General features: G+C 40.1%; 1 gene segment (V, D, J or C); it reads left to right on the forward strand.

The window, feature by feature from the left end:
* Positions 1 to 17,416: 17,416 nt before the first annotated feature.
* On the forward strand, positions 17,417 to 19,135 carry LOC100669079 (immunoglobulin heavy variable 1-69D-like). The segment is given in 2 exon segments: positions 17,417 to 17,537; positions 17,623 to 19,135. Coding segments are annotated over 2 exon segments (432 nt in total).
* The last annotated feature ends 6,567 nt before the right edge of the window (positions 19,136 to 25,702 follow it).

Raw genomic sequence — 25,702 nt, forward strand, 5'->3', positions numbered from 1 at the left:
AACGAAAAAATATTTATATTCACTTGTAGCAAAATATGCTTTTAAATCTATTTGTTAACTGGAGTTCTAATAGATAGACAGGCAAATAGAAGAACATACTTGTACATCACTACATCAAACAATAAACACAAATTCCAATGTATTAGTGAGAGTAATATTGAGGGAATATGTGTGATGTGTGAAAGGATACCTTTTAGTTTTGGCCTGTACACTTGTGTGTGTCAGTTCTGGGCATGTGTGTGCATGTGCATGTGTGTTTCCGTGTGATTGCAACTTTTATAATATATTCTAACCCTATCTGAGTACATAAAATCTATATTTTTGACATGCTAAAAGTTAATGAAGCCAAACCATAAGAAAAATTATAAAGGTATTTTGAATGGCAATGTTCTGATCTCTAACGCAAATAGACGGTTTTATTAATAATGAACAAAATACTTAATTTTGCTTTTGAAAGACTTCTGGTGGGGGGGAGTCACTACTAAATTATCAGAATATCAGAACCAAATTGCTAAACACATAATGCACTTACCCGCACTGCTGGTCAAGAAAAACCTAAGTATCAAATTAGATCCATCCTGTAAGAGAAAATAACAAGTTTATGATTATTGCTTTAAACACCTAATCTTATAGAGAAATCAAAATGAGAAAAAAAGAATGTTGAATTCCCCCTTGATTTTATCCCTAATTCCTGAAGCAGTTCTTTAATCCCATTTTGAAGAGTGAATGAGCCTGAAGTCAGTCCCTCTGCACTTATAAGCACAGGGGTCCCCGCATACGTAAATTTTCCTTCAAGTTCTAGGGTAAAATTCCACTCATGGACTGTAGAGTTTAATAGCCCTCTCATCAGATACAGCTAGAAAGTCTCTGGGAAAGGGAGCTCTGTGGTTTAGAAGATGACATTGTTGGGTCTTCTTTGGTGCCTGGTGACAGCTAACCAAGGTGAGTGTCTCGGATATCAGACCTGGGTATATGGTGATGGTTGTGACTGCACATGACTGACAGGGACCCAGGTGTCCTATTGCAGGTGCAATAGGTCCAGTTGTTGTGCTGTTCACAAGGATCTGTGAGCCCAGTCACCACACCATGAAGTTGCAACAGATCTGGGGATGTCTTCTCATCCTTTTGCAAGGTAATTGTTAGAGCTATGAAGGCATGATCCACACTGAGTGTGTAAGTGTGTGGAGAGTATGGGTTGGCTGAGCCTAATGATTATGTTCAATTTTTTCCCAGGCTTCCATTGTGAGGTACAGCTGTTGGGGTCTGGAGGAGACCTTGGAAAACCTGGGGGTCCCCTGACACTCTCCTGTGTAGCCTCTGGTTTTACCTTCAGCAATTATGCCATGAATTGGACTCGCCAATATCCTGGAAAGGGGCTGAAATGGCTGGCAGTTATGAGGTATGATGGAAGTCAACAATACTATGCAGACTCCTTGAAAGGCCAGTTCACCATCTGCTGGAATAACTCCAAGAACATAGTGTATCTGCAAATGGAGAGCCTGAGAACGCAGGACACAGCCATGTATTATGATGCAAGTGATATAGTGAAGGGAAGTCTTTGGAATCCCAGACACAAACCTCCCTGCAGGAAACAAAAGGAGTCTGGGCTGTAGGGGGTGCTCAGCGCCCATGAAATAGTACAGGGGAGCTTCTGGGGAGCAGATGAAGAAGAAGGGAGGGAAGGATTACTCTCAGAAGCTGTGGTTTCCGCATTCAGTCAGCGTCTCCTCAGGGACTTATATGCAAAATGGTTCTAGGGATCTTTCCTGATCTGAACATCAAACCTTTTATTTTCATGGAGTCATCCTGTCTGTCTTTCCCCATCTGCCCCAGGGCAAGTTCCACAGTAATGTTCCTTGAGGAGGCCTGTGTTTGCAATTCAGGTTACTATGTAGTGCCATTATTTGCCAAGTTTAGAAAAACTTAGTATCTTCAACTATTCTGCTGTTGATACTCATATTTGCCCTGCACTGTCAGATGGATCCCCATCTTTTCACCTAGGTTTAAGTGTCCCCCTGCACCCACCGCCAGTCTTCCTTCACACAGTACCTTTCACTGATGATGATCCAGGTCAATTTGCCATGTTGATGTGTGTTTATAAGTTGCCAAATGTATTTTACCCCCAAAGGGCATGTGGTCGTTCCTGTAAAGATTTTTGATTTTCTCAGTGGGGGAGTGGCATACATTTCCACAAACATTATTCATTTATATTTATACACACACACACACACACACACACATATATACATATATATATATAGAGAGAGAGAGAGAGAAATGTTCATTAGTGGTTACCAGAGAGGAGAGGGAGGAGGATAAAGTGCACTTTATATCTTAGAGATTTATTATATTTTCTGTTGATGGGATAAATGGCATCAAATATGGATATAGTGACCATGGTAAAACCAAAGTAAAGACAAGTGCTTTAGAAAATATGAATGGGTATAAAAATTTTTTTTTAATACGCATATTGGTATACAGGTAGGTACAGATGTGCACATATGTGAGAACAGACAGAACTGTCTATAAAAAAATTTTTTTTATAGGTATGTATAAATATAAATACACGGGTGCAAGCACATATATTCATTGGAGATACAAATATGGATACTCTGGAGACATAACCAGAAACCTTCCAAGAGATTTTTTGGATTCAAAGGCTTAGCATCATATTCTCATGGGACAATTCAGCAATTCAGTCAATTAGCATAACTGTTCACAGAAATCATGATCTGCATCCTAATGAAGTGAGTTCTGTCTGGGTCTTAAAAACTTGTGAGTGGCCATATAAGACACAACTGAGTCCCTACTAGCCAGGAACAGATGAGTAAGAAGGTGACCTAAAGCTCAGAGAAGAAACAAGTATGCATAAGCCAAAACCTCATCTATCTGGAGACCAGAAGAATTAGGTGATAATCACCACTGACAATTCTGACCAGGGTTTCAATAGATAATTCTGAGTAGAATGGGAGAGCAAAGTGGCATGGAACTCAAATTTTTATTAAAAAAAAAAATCTGGAAAAACTGGAAGAGTGAGGATTCCCTGAGAGTACCATCCTGAGACACTTTTTAAACCTAGAACTGAGCCTGTCCCCTCAGAGCACCTTTTAGGAAAATAGGGTGGTGCACAAAATAAAGGATATTATCCATAAGATTGAGGCTCTACTTAAAAGCAATCAGTATGAGACCAAAATGTCAGCAATTACTAAAAAGCAAAGATAAGGAGACAAAGGACAGAGAAACTGGAGTACAGGAAATGGACAAACCAAACAATGAACGAGAACACTGATATATTTTAATAAATGTAACTAATGTCACAGAGCAATTTGCATGGAAACTGTCAAATGGAAACTTAATCATTGTGTAAACTTGCATCAAAACTCATTAAATATGATTTTTTTAAAATTGTGTTATAAATATATTTACAACACACAAAAAAGAGTAGCTGCCAAGGCTTCTCGTGTACAACAAAATACCTCATGGAATTTAGTTCCTTACTGTGGAGTCTTAGGGTTACGGTTTCACAGGACAACACAGTTAATTGGCCTAATAATGTGTGTAGTGTTTCTATTCTAGCTCCTAGTTAACTGTGTAGTGTTTAGGGTCATAAAAGCTTGCAAATGGCCATCCAAGGCACAACAATTAATCTCTATTGACCCGGGGAAATAGAAGAAGAGAGCAAGGAGTAGGAGAAGGGTATGGAATGTGAGGTAGATTGCTTCTATGAACCACTGGCTCCTTTGCCATGAGACTAGAATTGAATGGAGCCCGTTTATCATTAATAGACAGTTTGAATGATGACTTTATAGAAGAATCCTGACCAAAAGGGGGAAATTGCAGAACAGGATTTCAAATTCTCATGGCCTCTAGACCTTCTGGAACAATGGAGGCAGGATGAACACACGAAACTATCGCCCTGAGATGATATTTGTACCTTAAATCAAAAATATTCCCTGAAGTCTTCTTAAAATCAAGCAGCAGTTTAGCTTACCTAGTTTTTTTTTTTTTTTTAGTAAAAAAGGGTGCCTTGAACATTATACTCTTTTAAAAAATATTTATAAGGGATTAAATTGACAACAGCAACATGAAAGACTGGACACAAACCTTAGAGGGAAGTGAGTTTATGTTAATGGGTGAGGGAAAACTCAGAAAAGGAGGGTGAGAGTGGTTGCACAACTTAAATAATGCAATCAATGGCGCTGAATTGTACAGGTAGAAGGTGTTGAATTGGTGTATGTTTTGCTGTGTATATTCTTGACAAGAACAGCAAGGTAACTGAAATTTCAAAAGAAAGATGTTATCAGTTAGGTTAACAGGGTCATAATAGAGTAGACTAGATCCTGATCCCTTCTAATTGTGTCTTTTAAAGGAGTAGACTAGACACAGAAAAAGTCACACAAGAGAAGGTGCTATGTGAAGACATACCTAAAGTCCAAGAAACACCAAAAAAATGCCTGGGGATACCAGAAGGTGGAAGAGGCAAGGAAGGTTCTTCTTGTAGAGCTTACAGGACAGAGGTAGCTTGTCCAGATGTTAGTTTGGACTTCTAGACTTAAGAACTGTAAGAGAATAAATTTCTGTTGCTTAAAGCCACTCAGTGTGTGGTGTTTTGTGGTGGCAGCTATAGAAATCTAAGAGACTGATCAATAATAATGATTGCCTACCCTGAGTAAAATTGTACACAAATCCCACTGAGAGTGTCGTTGTCCACTGGTGTTGTCTTAACATCGAGGGTGCAGGTATCCAAGGGGCTATTTCTGAGGTGAGGAAACACCTGAAAAAGTTCAATGACCTGCTTAAGGCCAAGAAGCTCTCAAGGGCTGACCAGACGAAATGGAAAAATTCCTTGCAAGACAAAAACCATGTAAGTTACCCATATGAACAAAACAGCTTAAAATATTATTCCAGTATGCCCATTTGAGTTTTTGATAATTAACAAATATATTAGTTTCCACACATTACTTGACCATTGTTTTCCTGTGTGCAATGTGTGTTTATTAATTTCATTCTTGGGTGTCACAATTTTCTTTCTGATTATTGCAGTACAATTTCAGTAAGTCTAGTTTAATGTATTTAACTAGTTCATTCATAACATGAAAAATGAACTCATACAACCTGCTAACTCAGAACTGAATCCACATCCGAAGTCCACCTTTCATCCAAAGATTAAACAGGCCTACAAAACAAACAGTAACAAAAGTGACAAACATGTTTCTCAGTTCAACAAATTACAGGAGACCAAATGGGCAACATCTGCCCAAAAGCAAAGATGAGAAGGCAACCTAGAGGAATGGACATGGAGAACCCAGGGCGGAAAGGGAAAGGGGTAAAGTGCTGACACTATATGGGGATGGCAAGCAATGTTACAAGACAATTTTTGTATAAATCTTTGACTGAGAAACCAATTTGCACTGTAAAATTTCACCTGAAACATAATACAATTAAAAAAAAAATGAGCTCATGTTTTGGAGTCAACTTTGTAATTAATACATGCTTTGCTGATTTTCTTTGTATTTGTGGAGTGCTTGTAGTTTTTATTTCTTATTTTTAGAGGTAAATTTCACACATAGCTAGAAATGTGAAGAGCTTTAACGTGCGATGTTATGGATTGAATCGTGTTCCCCCAAAATATGTGGTGTAAAACCTAACCCTTATACCTGTGATTTCAAATTCTACCCACCTAAATGATGAGAAAATAAATTTCTGTTTTTTAAAGCTACTCACTTGTGGTATTTCTGTTATAGCAGTACTAGACAACGAAGACATAATTTGGTAGCAAAGTGTGGGGTGCTGCTCTAACAGATGCCTAAAACGTGGAAGTGGTATTCTCATTGGGTAATAGGAGGGGCCTGGGAAAATTTTAAGGTGCCTAATAGTAAAAGCCTAGATTACGTTGAAGAGCCTGTTGGTATAATTATGGATGCCAAGCGCAATTCTAGTGGAGGCGCAGACGGAAGTGAGGAGTGTCCTAGAGAAAGTGTCTATCATCTTAGAGAATCCATACTTTTCTAAATTATGTTAAAATGATTGGTGGAAGGTAGGCGATTTAAGTGATGGATTTGGATATCTGGCTTAGGACATTTCTAAGCAAGATCTTAAAGAAGTCAAGTGTTCTGACTTAGGACATTTCTAAGCAAGAGCTTAAAGAACTCGAGTGTTTCTCCTTGGTGCTTATAGTAAAATACGAAAGGAAAGAAATTGATTTTGAAATGAACAATGCAACTTGAAAAAAGAGCTGAAAGATTTGGAAAACTCTGCTGCACAAACCAAGGACACACCAAGGATACGGCTATACAATCTTTTGTTAAAGAGATTAATCCATTACTGATGGACCTAACCAATTACCACAGCAGAGAACCTATTGGTGCAGACTTAAGGGGACAGAGATAGTGCCAAAGAAGTAAAGTTGTCTGTCTTTTAGAATTCCACAGGCAGAAAACAGGCCAAAGAAACTCCATCTTTTGTCCCCCAAGAAAAGAAAATGACCATCTCTGGAGCAGCTCAGAGGTCAATAGAATTGTTAGAAGGAACATGGAAGCAGGGCTGACTCGGTTTCAAAGGGTGAATCAAGGACCTTCTAGGTTTCAAAGGATGGAGCCAAAGTCAGCATCTCACTTCCCAAATGTCAGACTCATGTTCAGATGGATCATGACAATGGAGTTTCAGAGCAGAGTTGAGGGGTTACCTTGTAGCAAGGCCAGAAGAAAGGGTTCCAGCTCATAGTTGAGAGCACAAGGCTGCCATTGGTAAAAACCAGGTGAATAGAGTAGCCTAGGGCCAGGACTGTGGTCATCACTCCAGTGGGCCAGAAGAATGGGACCACCCAAAATAGAGGGGGTGAGATTTCCACCCCAATGGGCCTATAATTTGGAGCCTCTGCCCAACAGTGAAGAGCTTTTACCTAAAATCAGGAAAGCATGGCCAATACCCAGAGTGTGGAAGATGGTGCCAATGCCAAATGGTCCAGGAGATCAGATGGTTATTTTCAAGGCTTGAGAGCCAACGTAATTTTTTCTGATGAGTTTTGAACTTGTTTATTACCTATGATCACCTCTCTTTCTCTGATATGTCCCAGTTATAATGAAAATGTTTATCCTGTGTTTGTTTCCTCATTGTATTTTGGAAGCAGATAAATTGTCTTCTAGGTTTCACAGGTCCACGTAAGGAAAGAAATTTTGCCCCAGGAAGGAATATGCTAAAAGTCCCACCCATTCTTTATTAGGATGATTCAGAAGATGAGATTTTGAACTAGGGGTTGATTTAAGACTTTTGGAATGTGAAGGGGTGAAAGTGGTTTGCATGTAGAAAGGATGTGAATTTTGAGAAATGCAATGTGGAATGTTATGGAGTGAAGTATGTCTCTCAAAAATATGTGTTGTGAATTCTATCCCCTATACCTGTGGTTAGAATCCCATTTGGGAATGAGTTTTGTTTGTGAGGTACTATTACAGTAGGATGTCTTAAACTAATCTCTTCTGAGATATAAAAGAGCAGATTAAGCAAGGAAGTAAGCAGGTACAAACAGAGGGGAGATGCAAGCCACCTGACTGCCAAGGAATCTAGGAATAGAAGTTGAAAAGAGACAAGGAACTTCCCCAGAGTGGACAGAGAGAGAGACTTCCCCTCGACCCCGCTACCTTTCGAAACTGTGAGAAAATGAATTTCTGTTGGTGAAAGCCTCCCCCTTGTGATGTTTCGGCAGCAGCAGCGCTCGATAACTAAGACGTGCAGGTAGATATATTTTAACAAACATATATACCCATGTCTCCAACATCTAAATTAGTATTTGGAAGAGTCCCATCAACCCAGGATATACCTCCCCTCTGCCTTCAGCAAATTTCCATATGAACAAACACTCTTCTGATTTATATCACCATAGATTAGTTTTTCCTGATGTTTTTACTTCATTTAAATAAAATCATATATTATCTGTAGTTTTGTGTATTTTTGTTTTTTTTCATTTTTTTGACATCCATTTGTGCTATTTTGTGTATTAAAGTTTGAAATATTTTTCATTGCTGAATAGTAGTCCATTGGTGAGTAAATGATAATATGTTGCTACATTTTCCTGTTGATAGCCTTGAAACTTGTTTCCAGTTTATGGCTGTTATAAACAGAGGTGCTACAAATATTCTTGTACATTGTTTTATTCTGTTAAGATTTTTATCTGTTTTTATTTTGGTGGTGGCTATATTTTTTCATTTCCCCTGAGAATATATGTGGTAGTACAATGCCACTGCTAACCAAAATGTCGGCAGTTTGAATCCGCCAGGTGCTTCTTGGAACTTCTATGGGGCAGTTCTACTCTGTCCTATAGGGTCGGTATGAGTCGGAAACGACTTGATGGCACTGGGTGGTTTTGTAGTACAATGTTTTTATTATAGATTAGGAATAGGCTTAATCTTACAAAAGATGAAGAAAAACAAAAAATAAAACACTAAATAATTTTTGAAATTGCCTCTACACTTTTTACTGGCTCCAACAATAGATTCAAGTTCTAATTTCTCCATACTTTCACCAATAATCATGTTTTCAATATTTAGCTGTTTGTTAATTGGTTGGTTATTTTCTTTTTGTTTGTAATTTTATACCTTTCAGTAGATGTAGAGTGTTATCTCCTTGGGAATTTCGTTTGCATTTCCCTGAGGAGGAGTGATATTGGGCATCTTTTAGCCTCATGTTAGTCATTTCATGATCTTACTTTGTTAAGTGTCTTCACTGTTCTTAGGTGCTTAAAACATCACCTGTCTTTCTGCTGAGGACAAAGCACAGTCCCTCGCCAAGGCCAAAGGCCAATGTTATCTCCCCCAGCTAAAAACCCTCCTCTGGGTACCTGCCCCCTTAAATTTCCTGGCAGGTCAAGCCCTTTTCGTAGTCCTGTCTACTGTCTTAGTTGAGATGCTCTTCCTCTCACATATTTTTTGTTTTTTGAAAAATGTAAAACTTTTATTCAAGTTTAACTTCCTTAAAAAGTTATTCCTAACTAACCTACTCACAATAAACTTAGGTTTTCTCCTTTCTTCATCTTGCACATCCCTCATATAATTACCAGAATTTAGAAGTATCTATTGCCCAGTGTTGTGTGATCTTCCTTCCTGATTCTCCCTTTAGACCAGGGGTCAGCAAACTTTTTTACTGTCCAGGGCCATATGACAAATATATAGCCTTTCATGGGACACGTTGTCTCTGAGAAAACTACTCACTCTTTTGATTGAGTGTGAAAGCAGCTGTAGACAACACAGATGGGCAGGGCTGTGTTCCAGTTAAATTTCATTCACAAAGACAGGCAGTGGTCTTTGGGACATAGTTTTTGAACCCCTACTTTTGACCAAAGGCTCGGTGCAGGAAGCTAATTCTCTGTTTCCTGACCACTATGTGTTCTACCTAGCATAGGGTTGTACACACAGAATGAAACATGCTGGATGAAATCACAGTGGAGACAGACATTGCTAAGTCCTTGTTTCAGTAATAAAAACAGACACAAAATGTAAAAGTATCCTCTCCTGATCGTGTATTCAGAATGTGAAAAACTAGAGAAGTTCATCTTGCTCAATATCCACACAAACCTGTGACCCTCCACCCAGGACCTCGGAAGTTTAGATGACATTTCCTGATGAAGGAGGCAGCTGAGGAGAAGGATATCCCCAGGGATTGTGGATGCTCAGAAATCTCCATACTTCATCTGCCCACTTCAGCCCAACAGCTTGCATTTCTCTCAGGCTACCTCTGCCCTGAGGGGAAGACTTGTATGCCCAGAGAGAGACAGAGAGAGAGAGACAACAGTAGGTTGAGGGTAGGAGATTACCCTCACAGGGCCCAAGGCAGAAACCTTCCCCTAGTGGTCCTTGAACCAGAGGCTTCTCCTCAGAGCCCTCCGCCCTTTGCTCCCTCAAGCGCATCCCATGTAAATCACTGAAAATAGAAAACACCCCACCAGTTCTCGAAGTCAGACCCCAAGACCAGGATGCCCCGAATCAACATCCTCTCCACGTTAATCAGAGGTGACTGTGGAGATGGAACCCTTCTGGATTCTGCTCGACTTCATGACATCTCCCACATCAGAAACAGGGGCTTTTGTCTATAAGCCTTGTGTTCAACTAAGGAAGACTTTGGTTCCTAGGTGCGAAATCTCACAGGCAGCTGTGGAGTCCATCCCAGGGGTGGGAAACCTCTCCAAGGACATCACCTTCACCTGTTCTAAACCTGGCTTTCCTCTCATTAACTATCACATTTAATGGAACATAAGTGCGAGAAGGCCAGTGATAGAAGTACTAAATACAGCCCAGCCTTCACATCTTGAGCTACTGTCAGCAAGGTCAACTCCGAGAACTCACTGTGTTTGATTTGATATGCCCACATAGGCTGCACATGTGAGATACTTTGATTACTGGCTTCGTTGAAATTCTCACATCCTGTCACCAAGTGTTTAGAGTTTCTGCCAAGTATGTGAGGACAGGAGTCCATTTACTTTTCTTGTGTGGATATAGCTCAGGTGTCCAGGTCATCTGTCAAAGAGTGTGTGGTGCAGGCTCTCACCTACCATCCTAGACTGGCAGAGCTATGTAGGGGTGATTGGAGTAGGCACAGGTATTTGGCTGCAGTAGGGGCACATGTGCTGAGTGAGGTAGGGGGCTGATGGCTGCCTCTGAGTGCCTAGGTGGAAGGCCTGTCCCTGTCCACTAGACTGAGTAGCTGGGTGGTTTTTGCAGGTGGATTACAGGCACCCAATGCTGTTGGCTTTAATAACTGGGAGGGCCACTTATCCTCAGACACTTGTTGTGGGTGGCTAATGGTAGTGGGTGAAGCTGCCTGAAGGCCCTGCTATGGGTGGATGAGGACCCTGCTTAATGGGCAGAGCTGTGTCAAAAGCCAGGAATCTGTCACTCTCCCTTATCTGTTGTAGTTGAAAATAGGCTTCGGGTATATACCCTGCTGTACTATGCTAATGAGAGCCTACAGTGTTGAATGGGTCTGCCCAGGTCAGGCAGGGGTGAAAGGCTTTTGAAGTCTGTGGACATCTTATGCCTATGCCTAGGCAAAGGGACAGTGCCTGGCCTGTGTTCCCAGCTTAGGATGTGTGGATATTTTTGAAAGCATAGAGACTCATTTGGGTGCAGTTAGCCTAGAGTTTCCAGCTTAGAGGAGAAGATGGCTTCATTTTTGGTTTGTTAATTTGTTTATTTGTTTCCTCTCCAAATCAGTAGATTGGTTCAGATGCAAGGGGTCTCACTTGGGTGCTGGGACACTACAACCACTGAACACTGTAGGAGTTCTCCCAGAGCAGAGCTGGGAGAGGGGCAGGTGAAGACAAGAGAGACACTTCCTGAGGGGGGGGTTATTTTCATCCCACTTGGTAGGTTAGACGGTTGAACTTAACTTTTGCAGATCCAGTGCCACTTCCCCCTGGCTCAGGATGCTTGTATAGACTCTCCAGTGCTTGGTTTCTCCCAATATGCTGAAAGCACTTCCCAAGTGCTACTCCTTGCCTTGGCCCCCATGCACCAACAGTGCAGCCTGTAGCATTCTGGTTAGGTCAGGTCTGGGATTTCCTTGCTGCTTCTAAGCTGTCTCTCTCTCCAGCTATTGTTGTTGTTGTTGTTAGGTGCTGTCGAGTCAGTTCTGGCTCATAGCGACCCTATGCACAACAGAACGAAACATTGCCTGGTCCTGCAATCATTGTTATGCTTGAGCTCATTGTTGTAGCCACTGTGTCATCCACCTCGTTGAAGGTCTTCCTCTTTTCCCCTGACCATGTACTCTGCGAAGCATGATGTCCTTCTCCAGGGACTGTTCCCTCCTGACAAGATGTCCAAGGTATGTAAGACACAATCTCGCCATCCTTGCCTCTAAGGAGCATTCTGGCCACGCTTCTTCCAAGACAAGTTTGTTTGTTCTTTTGGCAGTCCATGGTATATTCAATATTCTTCGCCAACGCCACTATTCAAAGGTGTCAACTCTTCTTCGGTCTTCCTTATTCATTGCCCAGCGTTCACATGCATATGATGTGATTGAAAATACCATGGCTTGGGTCAGGCTCAACTTAGTCTTCAGGGTGACATCTTTGCTATGGCTCAGTCCAATTCCTCAACTTTGATGTTCAGGAGTACTGTACTGTCATATATAATTAATTCATTTGTTCTTTTGGGTCTTTATTTAGGAGAGACCACAGAAAGCATCTGATTATTCTGCAATCTTGGCCCATTCCAGCTCAGTGTATATGAAACAGAGTGGTCTGAAACTTGAGGGCACTGGCATGTATTACTGTGTGAGAGAAACACCGGGAGCCAGAGTAAAGGGCAGATGGGCAAAATTCTTCTCCAGCAGGATGCCACGTTTGTGCTGGGCTGTAGGTGGTGCTTAGGACACACAAAATACAGAAGCCATCCAGGAGCAGGTGCACTGAATAACAAGTGAACTTTTCCTGTTATATCTTGAGTTCCCAAATTCACCCACCCAAGGAAGAGTCACTTGACCTTTCCCATGTGTTATGCAAATACATAAAGACCAGGGGTTTCTCTGGAGGATGCAGAGGCTCTCCTGGTCTACAAAACTCCAAAAGTTACCTCACTAGCTTGGAGGCCTTTATGAGAAGAGACCATGTGAGGGGAAAGTATCTCTAGTCTTGATGCAACCTTCTTGCAGGGAGAGTTCTGGCCTGCAGGTGCCACTCAGGCTACATGGAGCTCAGGAGACCAGCCCCAGGGGAGGTTCAGAGGATACTGGGAAGTGGTTTCCTGTCAGGGTCAGGGTTTTACTTTTTTGCAAAAGGCAGTTTAAAATAGAATTTGACAAGGCTGCTCATGTGTTTATAAATACCCTCTTTTAATCGGATCACCACATGCCTGTCAGTTTGCTGTACTGTCATGGCTTGCATGTTGCTGTGATACTGGAAGCTTTGTCACCAGTATTTTAAAAACCAGCAGGCTCGTCCTTGATGGACTCACCCTTGATGGACAGGTTTCAATGGGGCTTCCAGACTAAGACAGGCTAAGAAGAAGGGCCTGGCCATCTACTTCTGAAAAACTCATCACTGAAAACCTTATGGATAGCAGTAGAACATTGTCTGGTATAGTATCAAAAGATGAGCCCCTCAGGTTGGAAAGCACTCAAAATATGACTGGGGAAGCGCTGCCTCCTCAAGGTACAGTCCACCTTAAAGTCATCCTTTGGAGCCAAGCTTTTAGGATTTTCGTATGCTGATGTGGCACAACTCAAAATGAGAAGAAAGAGCTGTAAATATTCATCAATAATTGAAATGTGGAATATACAATGTATAAATCTAGGAAAACTGGAATTCGTCAAAAATGAAATAGAATACATGAAGACCCGTACCTTAGGCATTAGTGAACTGAAATGGACTGGTATTGGCCATTTTGAATCAGTCAGTCATATGGTTTACTCTGCCAGAAATGAAAAATTGAAGAGGAATGGTGTCACAGTCATTGTCAAAAGGAACATCTCAAGAATTATCCTGAAGTGCAAAGCAGTTAGTGATGGGATAATATCTATACACCTATGATGAAGACTAGTTAATATGACTATTATTCCAGTTTACCCACCAATCACTGATGCCATAGATGTGGAAATAGAAGATTTTTACCAATTCCTGCAGTCTGAAATTGATCAAACATACAATTAAGGTGCATTGATAATTACTGGTGATTGGAATGCAAGAGTTGAAAATAAAGAAGAAATATCTGTGTTTGGATAATAGTGATAGAAATGACGCCAGAGATAATATGATAGAATTTTGAAAGACCACTGACTTATTCATTGCAACTACCTTTTTTCAACAACATACAGGGTGACTATACACATGGACATGACATAGAAAAACATAGGAATCAAAGCTGCTACATCTATGGAAAAAGGCTATAGAGAAGCTCAGTGTCATCAGTCAGAACAAGGCCAGGGGCTCATTGCAGAAGAGACCATCATTTGCTCATACATAAGTTGAAGTTCACTATGAGTCGGAATCGACCTGATGGCATTGGGTTTGGTGTTTTTTTGTTTAAGTTCAAGTTGAAACTGGAGAAAATTAAAACAAATCTATGACAACCAAAATATGAACTGGAGTATATCACACCTGAATTTGGAGACCATGTCAAGAACAGATTTGACTCATTGTACACAAATCACTGAAAACCAGACAACTTGCATAAGGACAACAAAGACACCATAGGTGAAGAAAGCAAAAGGTCATTAAAAAGACAGGGGGGAAAAAAAAGACCAAAATGGTTGCCAGAAAAAACTCTGAAACTTGCTCTGGAACCTGAGTAACTAAAGTGAATGGAAGAAACGATGATGTAAAAGAGATAAAGGAAAGATTTCAAGGTGTGGCTCAAGGAGAGGAACTAAAGTATTATAATGAAATGTGCAAAGCCCTGGAGTTAGGAAACTAGAAAGGGAGAACATTTTTCATAATTCAAAAGAACTAATCCAATGAGTCAAGCTTTGAGTTTCAATATTCAAGCATTCTATGGGGCAGTTCTACTCTGTCCTATATGGTCGCTATGGGTTGGTACCGACTCGACGGCACTGGGTTTCTGGGTTATGGACAAAATATTGAATGACACAGGAAACATCAGAAGAAGATAGAAGAAATACACAGAGTCACTGTACCAAAAAGAATTGGTTGATGTTCAACCGTTTCATAAGGTACCATATGATCAAGAATCGATGTTATTGAAAGAAGAATTTGAAGCTGCATTGAAGGCATTCAGGAAATACAAGCCTTCAGGAATTGTCAGAATAACAGTGGAGATGTTTCAACAAACGGATACAGTGCCTGAGTGGCTCACTCATCTATGCCAAGGAAATTGAAAGACAGCTACCTGGCCAACCAAATAGTAGAAATCCATGTTTGTGCCCATTCTAAAGAAAGATGATCCAACCAAATACAGAAATTATAGAACATCTTTAATATTTTGTTGAACATAATTCTCAAACCATTGCCACAGTACATTGATAGGGAACTTGTAGAAATTCAAGCCAGATTTAGAAGAGGATGAAGAATAAAGGATATCATTGCTGATGTCAGATGGATGTTCACTGAAAGCAAAGAATACCAGAAAGATCTTTACCTGTGTTTTTTTAGTATCCGAATGTATTTGACTGTGTAGATTAACATTATGTAGAGTGGGAATTCCAGAACACTTAATTGTGGTCATGAGGAATGCATACATAGACCAAAAGGCAGTATTTGGAACAGAACAAGGAGACACTGTGAGGTGTAAAGTCAGGAAAGGTGTGTATCAGGATTGCACCCTTTCACGATACTTATTTAATCTCTATGCTGAGCAAATAATCTGAGAAGCTGGTCTATATGAAGAAAAATGCAGCATCACGACTAGAAGAAAACATATTGACCCCCCTGTTATGCAGATGACACAACCTTGCTTGCTGAAAGTGAAGAGAACTTGAAGCGTTTACTAATGTAGATCAAAGATTTGAGCCTTCAGTATGAATTACACCTCAACAGAAAGAAAACAGAAATCCTTCCAACTGGACCAAAAACCAACATCAAGATAAATGGTGAAAATAATGAGGTTGTCAAGGATTTCATTTTACTTGGATCCACAATCAATGTTCATAGAAGCAGCAGCCATAAAATCAAAGGATGCATTTCACTGGGCCAATCTGCTGTAAAAGACCTCTTTGAAGTGTTGAAAAGCAAATATGTCACTTAGAGGACTAAGGTGCACCTAACCCAAGCCCTGACATTTTCAGTCACATCATATGCATGTTTAAGGTGGACAATGAATAACAAGATCAAAGAAGCATTGATGTCTTTGAATTATGCTTCTGGAAAAGAATAATGAATATGCCATGGCCTGCCAGAGTACAAATAAGTTCTGTTTAGGAAGAAGTACTTCCAGAGTGTTCCTTGGAAGTGAGGATGGAGACACTTTGTCCCATTCTTTGGACATGTTACCAGGAGGAAACAGTCCATGGAGAAGTACGTCATGCTTGGTAAGCTATAGGGTCATAGAAAAAGAGGAAGATGGTCAATAAGATGGATTGGCAGAGTGGTTGCAAAAGTGCGATTGAACATAGCAACAATTGTGAGGATGGCACAGTACCAGGCAGTGTTTTGTTTTGTTGCACATAGGGCCCCTATGAGTCCAAACCTGACTCAATGGCATCTAACGACAACCACAGTAACAAATAATGCTGGGAATATTTAACTTGGTTAGGTAATGAGCACCAGGATTATAAGTAGCATTTCTAGCATTTACACACATGTTATCTTAGTCCAGGGATGGTACTAGTAGTTTGCCATTGGGTACTAATCTAAAGACTGGACGTTCGAACCCCCCTGGCAACACAACAGAAGAAAGTTCTGGGGATCTGCTTCTGTAAAGATTACAAACCAAGAAAACTCTGGGTAAATTCTACTCTCTAACACATGGTGTCACCTTGAGTTGGAATTGATTGTTTTTAATGGGTGTGTTTGTTGGTTTTTATAAATGTGCTGATAGTAATGATCAGAAGTCAACATTTTATCCTCAATTCAGTGGGTCTGGTATTTTCGGAGACACACAATTCCAGGAATAAGACATTCAGGTGTGAAGCCTAAGGGATAGTATCTGAGAGGATATGTGGGATGTAGGTGGTATGTCAGAGGCTGCGGCAGCTGCATGGATTTAAATTGGTCAGAAATCAATTAATAAAGATGAGAAGGATGGAAGCCAACTGAAAATGCATAAATGCTGTGGGAAATTATACTACATGGAATAGGAGAATGAGACCAGCTATTATTATATATCAATTCATGGAAAGGTTTTGGAACTGTGACTTCCACAATTTCTATTATCGGTGACATCAGAAACAGATCCCTATATCACTAATGACAGCAAAGGTCTGAGAACAAAAAGTCTTCTTACTGAACAGCCTGGGAGCTCAGGAGACTCACACAAGGGGTTGGAGAAATTGCTGCATGAGTGAGGAGGAGATTTCAGAACTGCCTAGGAACCTGCTGAACACTCATATTGGACGACAGTTCCTCGCTCAGAGTTACCCTTCATCTGTGCTTGGTGCCCAGAATGACCATAATGATGTCCATCCACCTGGTCAGCATCACAACCTGTGATGATCCCCAGAAAAGTTCCATGTAGTCTGTGCACCATGTAAAGTAGTGGTCACAAGAAAGAGCAGACCTGTGGGTGTTGCATCCCTCAGTGTTAACAGCTCTGATTGTGCAGTGTATGTGGTTAACACAAATTAACAACTACCCAGTAAGAAGACAGATACATCTACAAGGATTAAGACTTGTACCCTCAGCATTCTAGACTTCTGTGGTCTCTGTGTCTTCTATCCTCCCCTTCTTAGGCTAAGCCAGTTACTGAGCTAAGAAATATTCATCCTCTTGAATATGCAAATAATCTGGAGTCTACTGAGATAAATATGGATATGTCTGTGTCCTCCACAGCATCAGCCAATAACCACATCTTTCTCATACAGAAGCCCCTGAGAACACAGCTCCCTCATCATGGATTGGAGCTGGACAATCCTCTTCTTGGCGGCAGTGACTACAGGTAGGATAGCCCGCAGGTCCAGGACTGAGGAGGGGGCTGCAACTGCTTAATAGATATTATGTCCACTTGTGTCTGCTCTCCACAGGTGTCCACTCTGAGGTCCAGCTGGAGCAGTCTGGGGCTGAAGTGAAGAAGCCGGGGGCATCAGTGAAGATCTCCTGCAAAGTTTCCGGGGGCGATTTCATCAGCGCATATACGCAATGGGTGCGGCAGGCCTCTGGGAAAGGGCTTGAGTGGATTGGAGGATATGATGCAATTGAAGGTGAAGCAAAGTACTCACAGAAATTCCAGGGCAGAGCCACCATCACCAGCGACGAATCCACGAGCACAGCCTATTTGGAGCTGAGTAGTCTGAGCTCTGAGGATACAGCTGTGTATTACTGTGCAATCACACAGTGTGATAACCACATCCTGACTGTGTCAGAAACCCTGATGAAGGAGGCAGCCATGTCAGAAGGAGGCAGGAGATGATAGGGAAAATTTGGGTGACAACTTCCCTAAATGATTGAGAAAAAGAAACAATAGGAAATGCATTCACTATAATTAGGTGAGGAACAAGGGTACCCAACGGAACATACTTAAATACCACACACATTTCTACATTGTGGATTTCAGGAATGAGGCACAAAGTTAATGAAAGTGGAAATTTTCCAGGCAACAATTATCCTGTAAGTAAAATTCATATTCAGGAGAGAGTTTCAAGTGGTTGAGTATAAATTTCAAAGTCGGTTGGGTAATTATCATGGAGGACAATTTTGGGATTTCGTGGTAACTCTACATTTAATTCCAAAAAAAAAAAAAAAATCTTGCCCTGCTACCTTCCAAAGAAGTTGTATCATTTTACGTTACCATCAGCAAAGAATGAGAATTCTTAGCACTCCAAAGTATTGTCAGAATACTGTTAACAATATTTTGAATTTTAGTCATTCTCATGGACTATGAATGCTATCTCATGGTTGTAATTTATATTTCCCTGAGGAATGATCTCTTTGAATATCTTTTTGAGTGAGATATTTGTTTAGAACTTAGGTCAATCTTTTTTTTTAACTTGTTTTCTTTTCTTTAGTTAAGTGTCCTTGTATATTCATGATACAAGTCATTTACAAAATATACTATTTTCAAATATTTCTCCGGGCCTATTACTTTTCTTTTCATTTCCTTAACAATGACTTTTGCAGAGTGAAAACAATATAGTTTTGGTATTGACCAGTTTATTAAATATTTTTTTCTTTTGTTGTTCATGTTTTTGATGGTAAATCTAAAACTCATTGTCTGATCCAAGGTCACTCAAAATTTTTTCCGTGACTCTAACCACAGAACATACTAAAGGAATTGTAAGTTAGATTTTATCATTTTATGTTGAAAGTATGTGCATGAGTCATTTGGAATTCTTCTGTATGAGGTGTTTGTCTCCTTCTCCACATTAAAAAAAAAAAAATTCAGTCATTTGCTTACATCAGTATGCAGTCATGGGTATTGGTTTTATAACTTGTGTCATAATTCAATATTCTGCCATTTATTTAGTGTTCAAAAATTTCCAGCTTGTTTACCTATTGAGAACTCTTTCAGTTTGGCTCCCATCATTTGCCATCCATTTATTTAACTGTTCATTTCTGGCATTCCCATACAGTAGCTAGTCAGAGTCATTGGCCCAGGCACTCATTGGAAAACGAAAAAACAAACAAAATTATCAACCAGATAGCAGTGCTTATGTGTAGGTAGCTTTGCCTTTAATTCTACAGATTGGATCTCTTTCCAAAGTTACTTAGGTTAGCACCTTTCCCCCTGCCCTCTTCAGTGAGTTGTTTCATAAATTTGTAACACCATTAATTTTTTTAGGCAGTTTGCATTCTGTCCTGACCTCTTAAATTATATGAATTAAATAAAAGGCCTTTGGCATCGTGTTGATTCTGACTCAAAGCGACCCTATAAGACAGAGTAGATTTGCCCCATTGGGTTCCCAAGGAGCACCTGGTGGGTTTGAACTGCCAGCCTTCTGGTTAGCAGCTGTAGCACTTAACTACTATACCACCAGCGTTATATATATATATATATATACATATATATATATATGTATGTATATATACACACATACATTTGTTTCATACAAGAAGTTACACTTTGCTGGAAAGTTCTACGTACCGTGATAGGTGCAGAGTATCATATATTCACCACAGAAATAGAATAGAGACAAAGTTTACCACTCTTAAAGTCACATGTGCTTTACCTTATTGTACAGCCCTTTCCAAATTCCTGGTAGTCACTTATCTGTTCATCGTATCTGTAGTTTCGTCTTTTCCATAATGTCATATTGAGGACATCATATGGTATGTTGCCTTCTCAAACTGGCTACTTTTGTTGAAGACTAATCCATGTATTTTCATGGCTTGGTGGCTCATTTGTTTTCATCGCCGAGTAATACTCTGTTGTGTGGATGTGCCATAGATTGTTGATCCATTCTCCTACTGAAGGGCATCTTGTTTGTTTCCATTTTTGGCAGGTGAGCAAGAAGGAGAGAGAGAGACATACCTTCTATTTGCTCTATGTCCTATCAAGGGGAATATGAGAGACAGAGTTGATGGTTGCCGTAGATCCTTGTTGGTAAATGACTCAGGACCCCTGGAGGGGTTAGGATCACATGAATGAAATAAGGTCTCTTGACATGGAACCTCTATGTGCTCTCTATTATAATTAATTTCCAGTGATAGAGTTAATCTAGTTAAATAGACTTACTTTTAGAGTTTAGGGCTGTATTTAATTGCATAGTTGCACAGTAAAAATTATTTAAACAAACACAAATTCTGTGTAAACCTAACATTTTCAGTTATGGGGTCATTTATCATTTAACTAACATCTTTCCTCTATAGGAAAATAGCAGTTTAATCATTGATTATAACATCAGAATAAATTACGTTCTTCAATCAGGCTTTCAAAACAATGTCTGAAAACATAAGCTCCGGCAACCTGTACATTCGTACCTACCCTGACAAAGTATAGGCAATGCCCTTGGTAAGGTGCATGCTGGCATGGCCTAGGCCCTCGCTGTGGTGTGGTCAGTTCTGAGGGGAGAGGCTGGTAACCTGGTGAAGGGCATTGTTAATACTGCAGGCATGAATTGTCAAGGCTAAGTGTTTGACTTCTGAGCCAGAGGAAACAGGTGCACTGGAGCCAAGTCTGGTCTTTGATCAAAGTCAGTGCATCGTATGGGAAAGACTTGGTGCTTCAGCTATCCCACTGAAGGGCCAGAGGTGGCCTCTGCTTGGGACAGTGTTGTGATGCACCAGAAAACCTGCCCAAGAATTGCTGTCTCCTGGAAATAAACTAGTAGCTTCAAGATGACGAGCAGTTGTGATCTGAGTTGAACTGCTTCCTAGATGATGGACAGGAAAAGTGGTGGAAGCTGATGTGAGAGGATTGTTCATGGGGGAAGATCGATAAACAGTAGATATTGACATTTTATTTTATTTATTATTTACTCATTATTATTTTATCCTTAGAGATAATCACTCTCTACCATTACTAGGCCATTAGGTGGAGATTTGTGTGAATCAAGATATGGCTGCACTTGGAGTTTACTGTTGCCTTGGTTATGGGAGTTGAAGTTATCTTTTATTATGGACCACAGAAAGCTCAAGTTCCTTTAGTGAAACATATGTTCGTTTGTTTGTTTTTCCTCTTTTTTTGACTTTAAGTCTTTATTTTATGTTCCCCAGAGAGAATCTGTCCTTTTAGCACTCCCTGGTACATGTCAATGTTATTCTATTTGATAGTTGCAAGTGTTGTGGTGATCTTTTCAATAAGGGGGGATTTCTCTGATCTTCTGACTGAGCCTCGTTCCTACATGGGCATTGTTAACCTTTGTCAGGTGTGTGGCCTTCCAAGTGCCATCCTGGATGTAGCATGACTTCCTCCCCTTCTGCACGGTGGAGTGACTTCTCTGCTATATGTTTCCTCCCCAGGTGCAATTGTTTTCCACTTGCGACATCTGGTTTCCCTTTTAGTGCACTTTTCCTGCAAATTAAGGCTTTTATACCTTATGGAAGAGAGGGGAGATGATTCTGGACAGAGTCTGGTGGTGTCCTCAGTTCCCCTGCCAGGCTCTATGAGATTTCATCAGTGTCTGTAGAATTCCATTTTTGATGATTTCCTCAACAGATCAATCCTCTTGTTCTGAAGTAGAGATAAAGGAGGTGGTCTGGGTGTATTCTGGAAGTGCCATTTGCTCCTCTCCAGCACCATAAGGGTTTAGTTCCTTATAGGATTTTCCTCAATCCCAGACGATGTGACACTTGGGAGATTAACACTCTAATGCCTTGAACACACTCAACATTAAAAGATTTTTTAGATATCATGGTTTAATCTCATGAGTATCTTATGTGGCATCTGGCACTGTGTGCCCTGGGTAAGCTCAAGTTAAGGTTGTGTTTCTTCCTGCAGGCACCTATCTCCCTTCAGAGCTTAGATTTATTGTTTGTCTGTATGTGTGTGTGTGTTACTGAAGTAGTAGAGGTGAGTGGACTTTCACCAACATGGATTTATAAATGCAGGTATTATCTGATATGACTTCAACCTCGGTTTTCTAAAGGAGAATAGAGGCTTCTTGATGTCCCGGAGGTTTCTGGAATGCTCCTGAAAGGACCCTTTGGGTCAGTGCATCTGAAAATTCTAAGGAAGTGGCGCTTGGAGGTGTCATAAAACTTGGCCTTTGGTCAGCCTGCAGAGCTCACTGGGTTACAAAGAATAATTCACTACTTCAGGAGATTATATCAAATGCATCTGGTGTAACTGATACCAGTTGGAAGTCAAAAGCAAAGCCAGAGACACTGTGAGCCCAGACATAGCCGCCCTGCAGGGAGTGGAAGGGGAATGCAGGGGGCATTTGGGACACACTATCTCAGGGGACCAGCCCAAGGATCAGGGGTAAGGGAAGACTGGGGAGAGGTTTCTCCTGAGCTCATGAGTTTCACTTAAAAAAAAAAAAAAAAAACTCTGAAGTAAAAGTTGAGTCAGCTTGCTTTTGTGTTTATAAATATTCTACTCCATCGATAGTGTTTACCGAAGTTAATAACATAACAAGTGCCATAATTAAAGAGGTGATTTTCTAGTGCTTATAAATATTTTATGGGGCTCTGGTTTCAAAGGTATTAAGCACTCAGTTGCTAACCATAAGGTTGGTAGTTCAAAGCCACCAGACACTTCTCAGTAGAAAGATGTGACAGTCTGCCTCAGTAAAAATTGCAGCTTTGGAAACACTATGGGGCAGTTTTACTCTGTCCCACAGGGTCACTATGGGTCAGAGTCAACTTCAGGCCAAGGGTAATAGACATGTTAATAGTGAAGAGCAGAAAACACGATGGTGTCATTAATTCAGTGGACCCAGAATTTTGGAAGATACACTGATCCCAGGAACAAGACATTTAGGTGGTAATCCTAGGTGATGTTGCCTGGGATGGGCGTGTGAGAGGAACGGGGTGGGTAAGAGTTGGTGGCAGGTGCATGGATCCAAACTGATCAGAAATTAATTAGTAAAGATGCAGAACAATGGATCTGAACTGAAAATACATAAATCATGTGCAATCTGGGGATGAGACACAAAGCTACTGAAAACAGATTCCCGGGAAAGATTTAAAAGCTGTAAGTTTAGCAATCGTTCCATGCAATTCCTCTTATCAGCGGGATTGGAAACACAGCCTTGATCACGCATCAGAGGGCTGGCCTGAGAACCAGGAGTCTGTTCACTGAACAGCCTGGGAGCTCGGGAAACCCAGACAGGGGCCTGGGGAAATTGTCTCAGAGTGAGGAGCAGATTCCATAGCTTTCCATGGATCCATAGCATTCTTCCATTTATTTATGTGCTTTGTTAATATTCTTCATAATTTTGAAGTTTAAAGTGGAGAGATTTAAATAGTGTGTTTCACTGTTACTTATATTTTTTATATTTCGACACTTTGGTAAGTGGAGTAATTTTCATTTTAATTTTAGTATCTATTTTTCTTCCTAATATATAGAAATACGATTTTTTAAAATTTATTTACTTTGTAGCCAATGGCCTTAAAAACTTTGTTTATTCTTATAAGGCGCATGTTTATTTTTATGTTAACACAGTTATGTGACACCTGTGTAATGTTGCTTTTATTTTGTCCCTTCCTGCATTTATATTGTTGAATTGAATGCCTGCTGGTGGCCATGCTTGTCTCTTTCATGATTTCTAAGGGATTCTTTAATAATATATTATTACATGTATATATTATATATATAGAAACCCTGGTTTCCTATATACATCTGTACATATATATATAGAAACCCTGGTGGCACAGTGCTTAAGTGCTATGCCTGCTAATCAAAAGGTCGGCAGTTCAAATCTACCAGGTGCTTCCTGGAAACTCTATGGGGCAATTCTACTCTGTTCTACAGGTTTGCTATGAGTCAGAATCCACCTGAGTGCAACGAGTTTGTTTTCTTTTTGATTATAGATGTATAGATGCATGTATGTATAAATACAAATGTATGTATGTATGTATAGATATCTGTGGGTGTATATATGCACATATCTTAGATATACATGTATATCTTGAGACAGAGAAATGTTCATTAGAATTAGGTGGTGCTCAGCTATCACCACTGACCATTCCGGCCAGGGTTACAATAGATGATCCTGGACAGAATGGGAGAAAAATATGGCATGGAACTCAAATTATTATTAAAAAAAAAATCCAGAAAAGCTTGAACAGTGAGGATTTTCTGTGACTATCATCCTATTTTGTGCCTCCAGAGTGGTACACAAAATAAAGGAATAAAGGGTATTATCCATAATATTGGGGCTGTACTTAAAAGCAATCAGTGTGAGACTAAAATGTCACCAACTACTAAACAGCAAAAATGAGAAGATAAGGGACAGGGAAACTGGAGTAGTGGAAATGGGACAAATGAAAAAGAACACTGATACATTTTGATAAATATACCTAATGTCACTGAGCAATTTGCATGGAAATTGTCAAATGGAAACTTACCTTGTGGTGTAAACTTGCATCAAAACTCATTAAATAGGATTTTTCTAAAATTCTGTTACAAATGTATTTGGAACATGCAAAAAAAGAGTAGCTGCTGAGACTTCTTATGTACAATGAAACACCTCATGGAATTGGGTTCCTTACTTCGGAGACTTTGGGTTATGGTTTCATGGGACAACGCAGTTAATTGTCCTAATAATGTATGTAGTGCTTCTGTACTACCTCCTAGTCAATTGTGTAGTGTTTAGGGTCTTAAAAGGTTGCAAATGGCCATCCAAGGCACGACAATTGATCTCTATCGATGTGGAGAAATAGAAGAAGAGAGTGAGGAGTAGTAGAAGGGTATGGAATGTGAGGCAAATTGCTTCTATGAACAACTACCTACTTTGCCATGAGACCAGAAGAACTGAATGGTGCCCGACTACCATTAATAAACATTTGAAAGACGACTCTACAGAAGAATCCTGATCAAAAGGGGGAAATTGTAGAACAGGATTCCAAATTTCCATGGACTCCAGAGCTTCTGGAACTATGGACGCTGGATGAACATATGAAACTATTGCCCTGAAAAAAAAATATATTGCCCTGAGATAATATTTATACCTTAAATCAAAAATATTCTCTGAAGTCTTCCTAAAACAGAGCAAAAATTTAGCTTACCTAGTAAAAAAGTATGCCTTGAACATTATACTCTTTTAAGAATTATCTATAAGGGATGAAAATGACAAGAGCAACGCAGAAGTTTGGACACAAACCTTAAGGGGAGGTGAGTTTATGTTAATGGATGAGGGACAAGTCAGAATAGGAGGGTGAGAGTGGTTGCACAACTCAAATAATGCAATCAGTGGCAGTGAATTCCACACGTAGAGACTGTTGAATTAATGCATGTTTTGCTGTGTATATTATCGGCAACAACAACAACATAACTGAAATTTGAAAAGAAAGGTGTTTTTATCTGTTAGGTTAACATGGTGGTAATAGAGTAGAATAGATCCTAATCCCTTCTAATGGTGTCTTTTGAAAGTGTAGACTATACCCAGAAAAAGTAACACAAAAGAAGATGCTATGTGAAGACATACCTAAAATCCAAAGAAAAAAAAAAAACAAAAAACAAGGAATACTAAAAAACGTTTGGGGACACCAGAAGGTGGAAGA

This window comes from Loxodonta africana, chromosome 21 (genome assembly GCF_030014295.1).
Source record: "Loxodonta africana isolate mLoxAfr1 chromosome 21, mLoxAfr1.hap2, whole genome shotgun sequence".
Taxonomy (NCBI): Eukaryota; Metazoa; Chordata; class Mammalia; order Proboscidea; family Elephantidae; genus Loxodonta; species Loxodonta africana.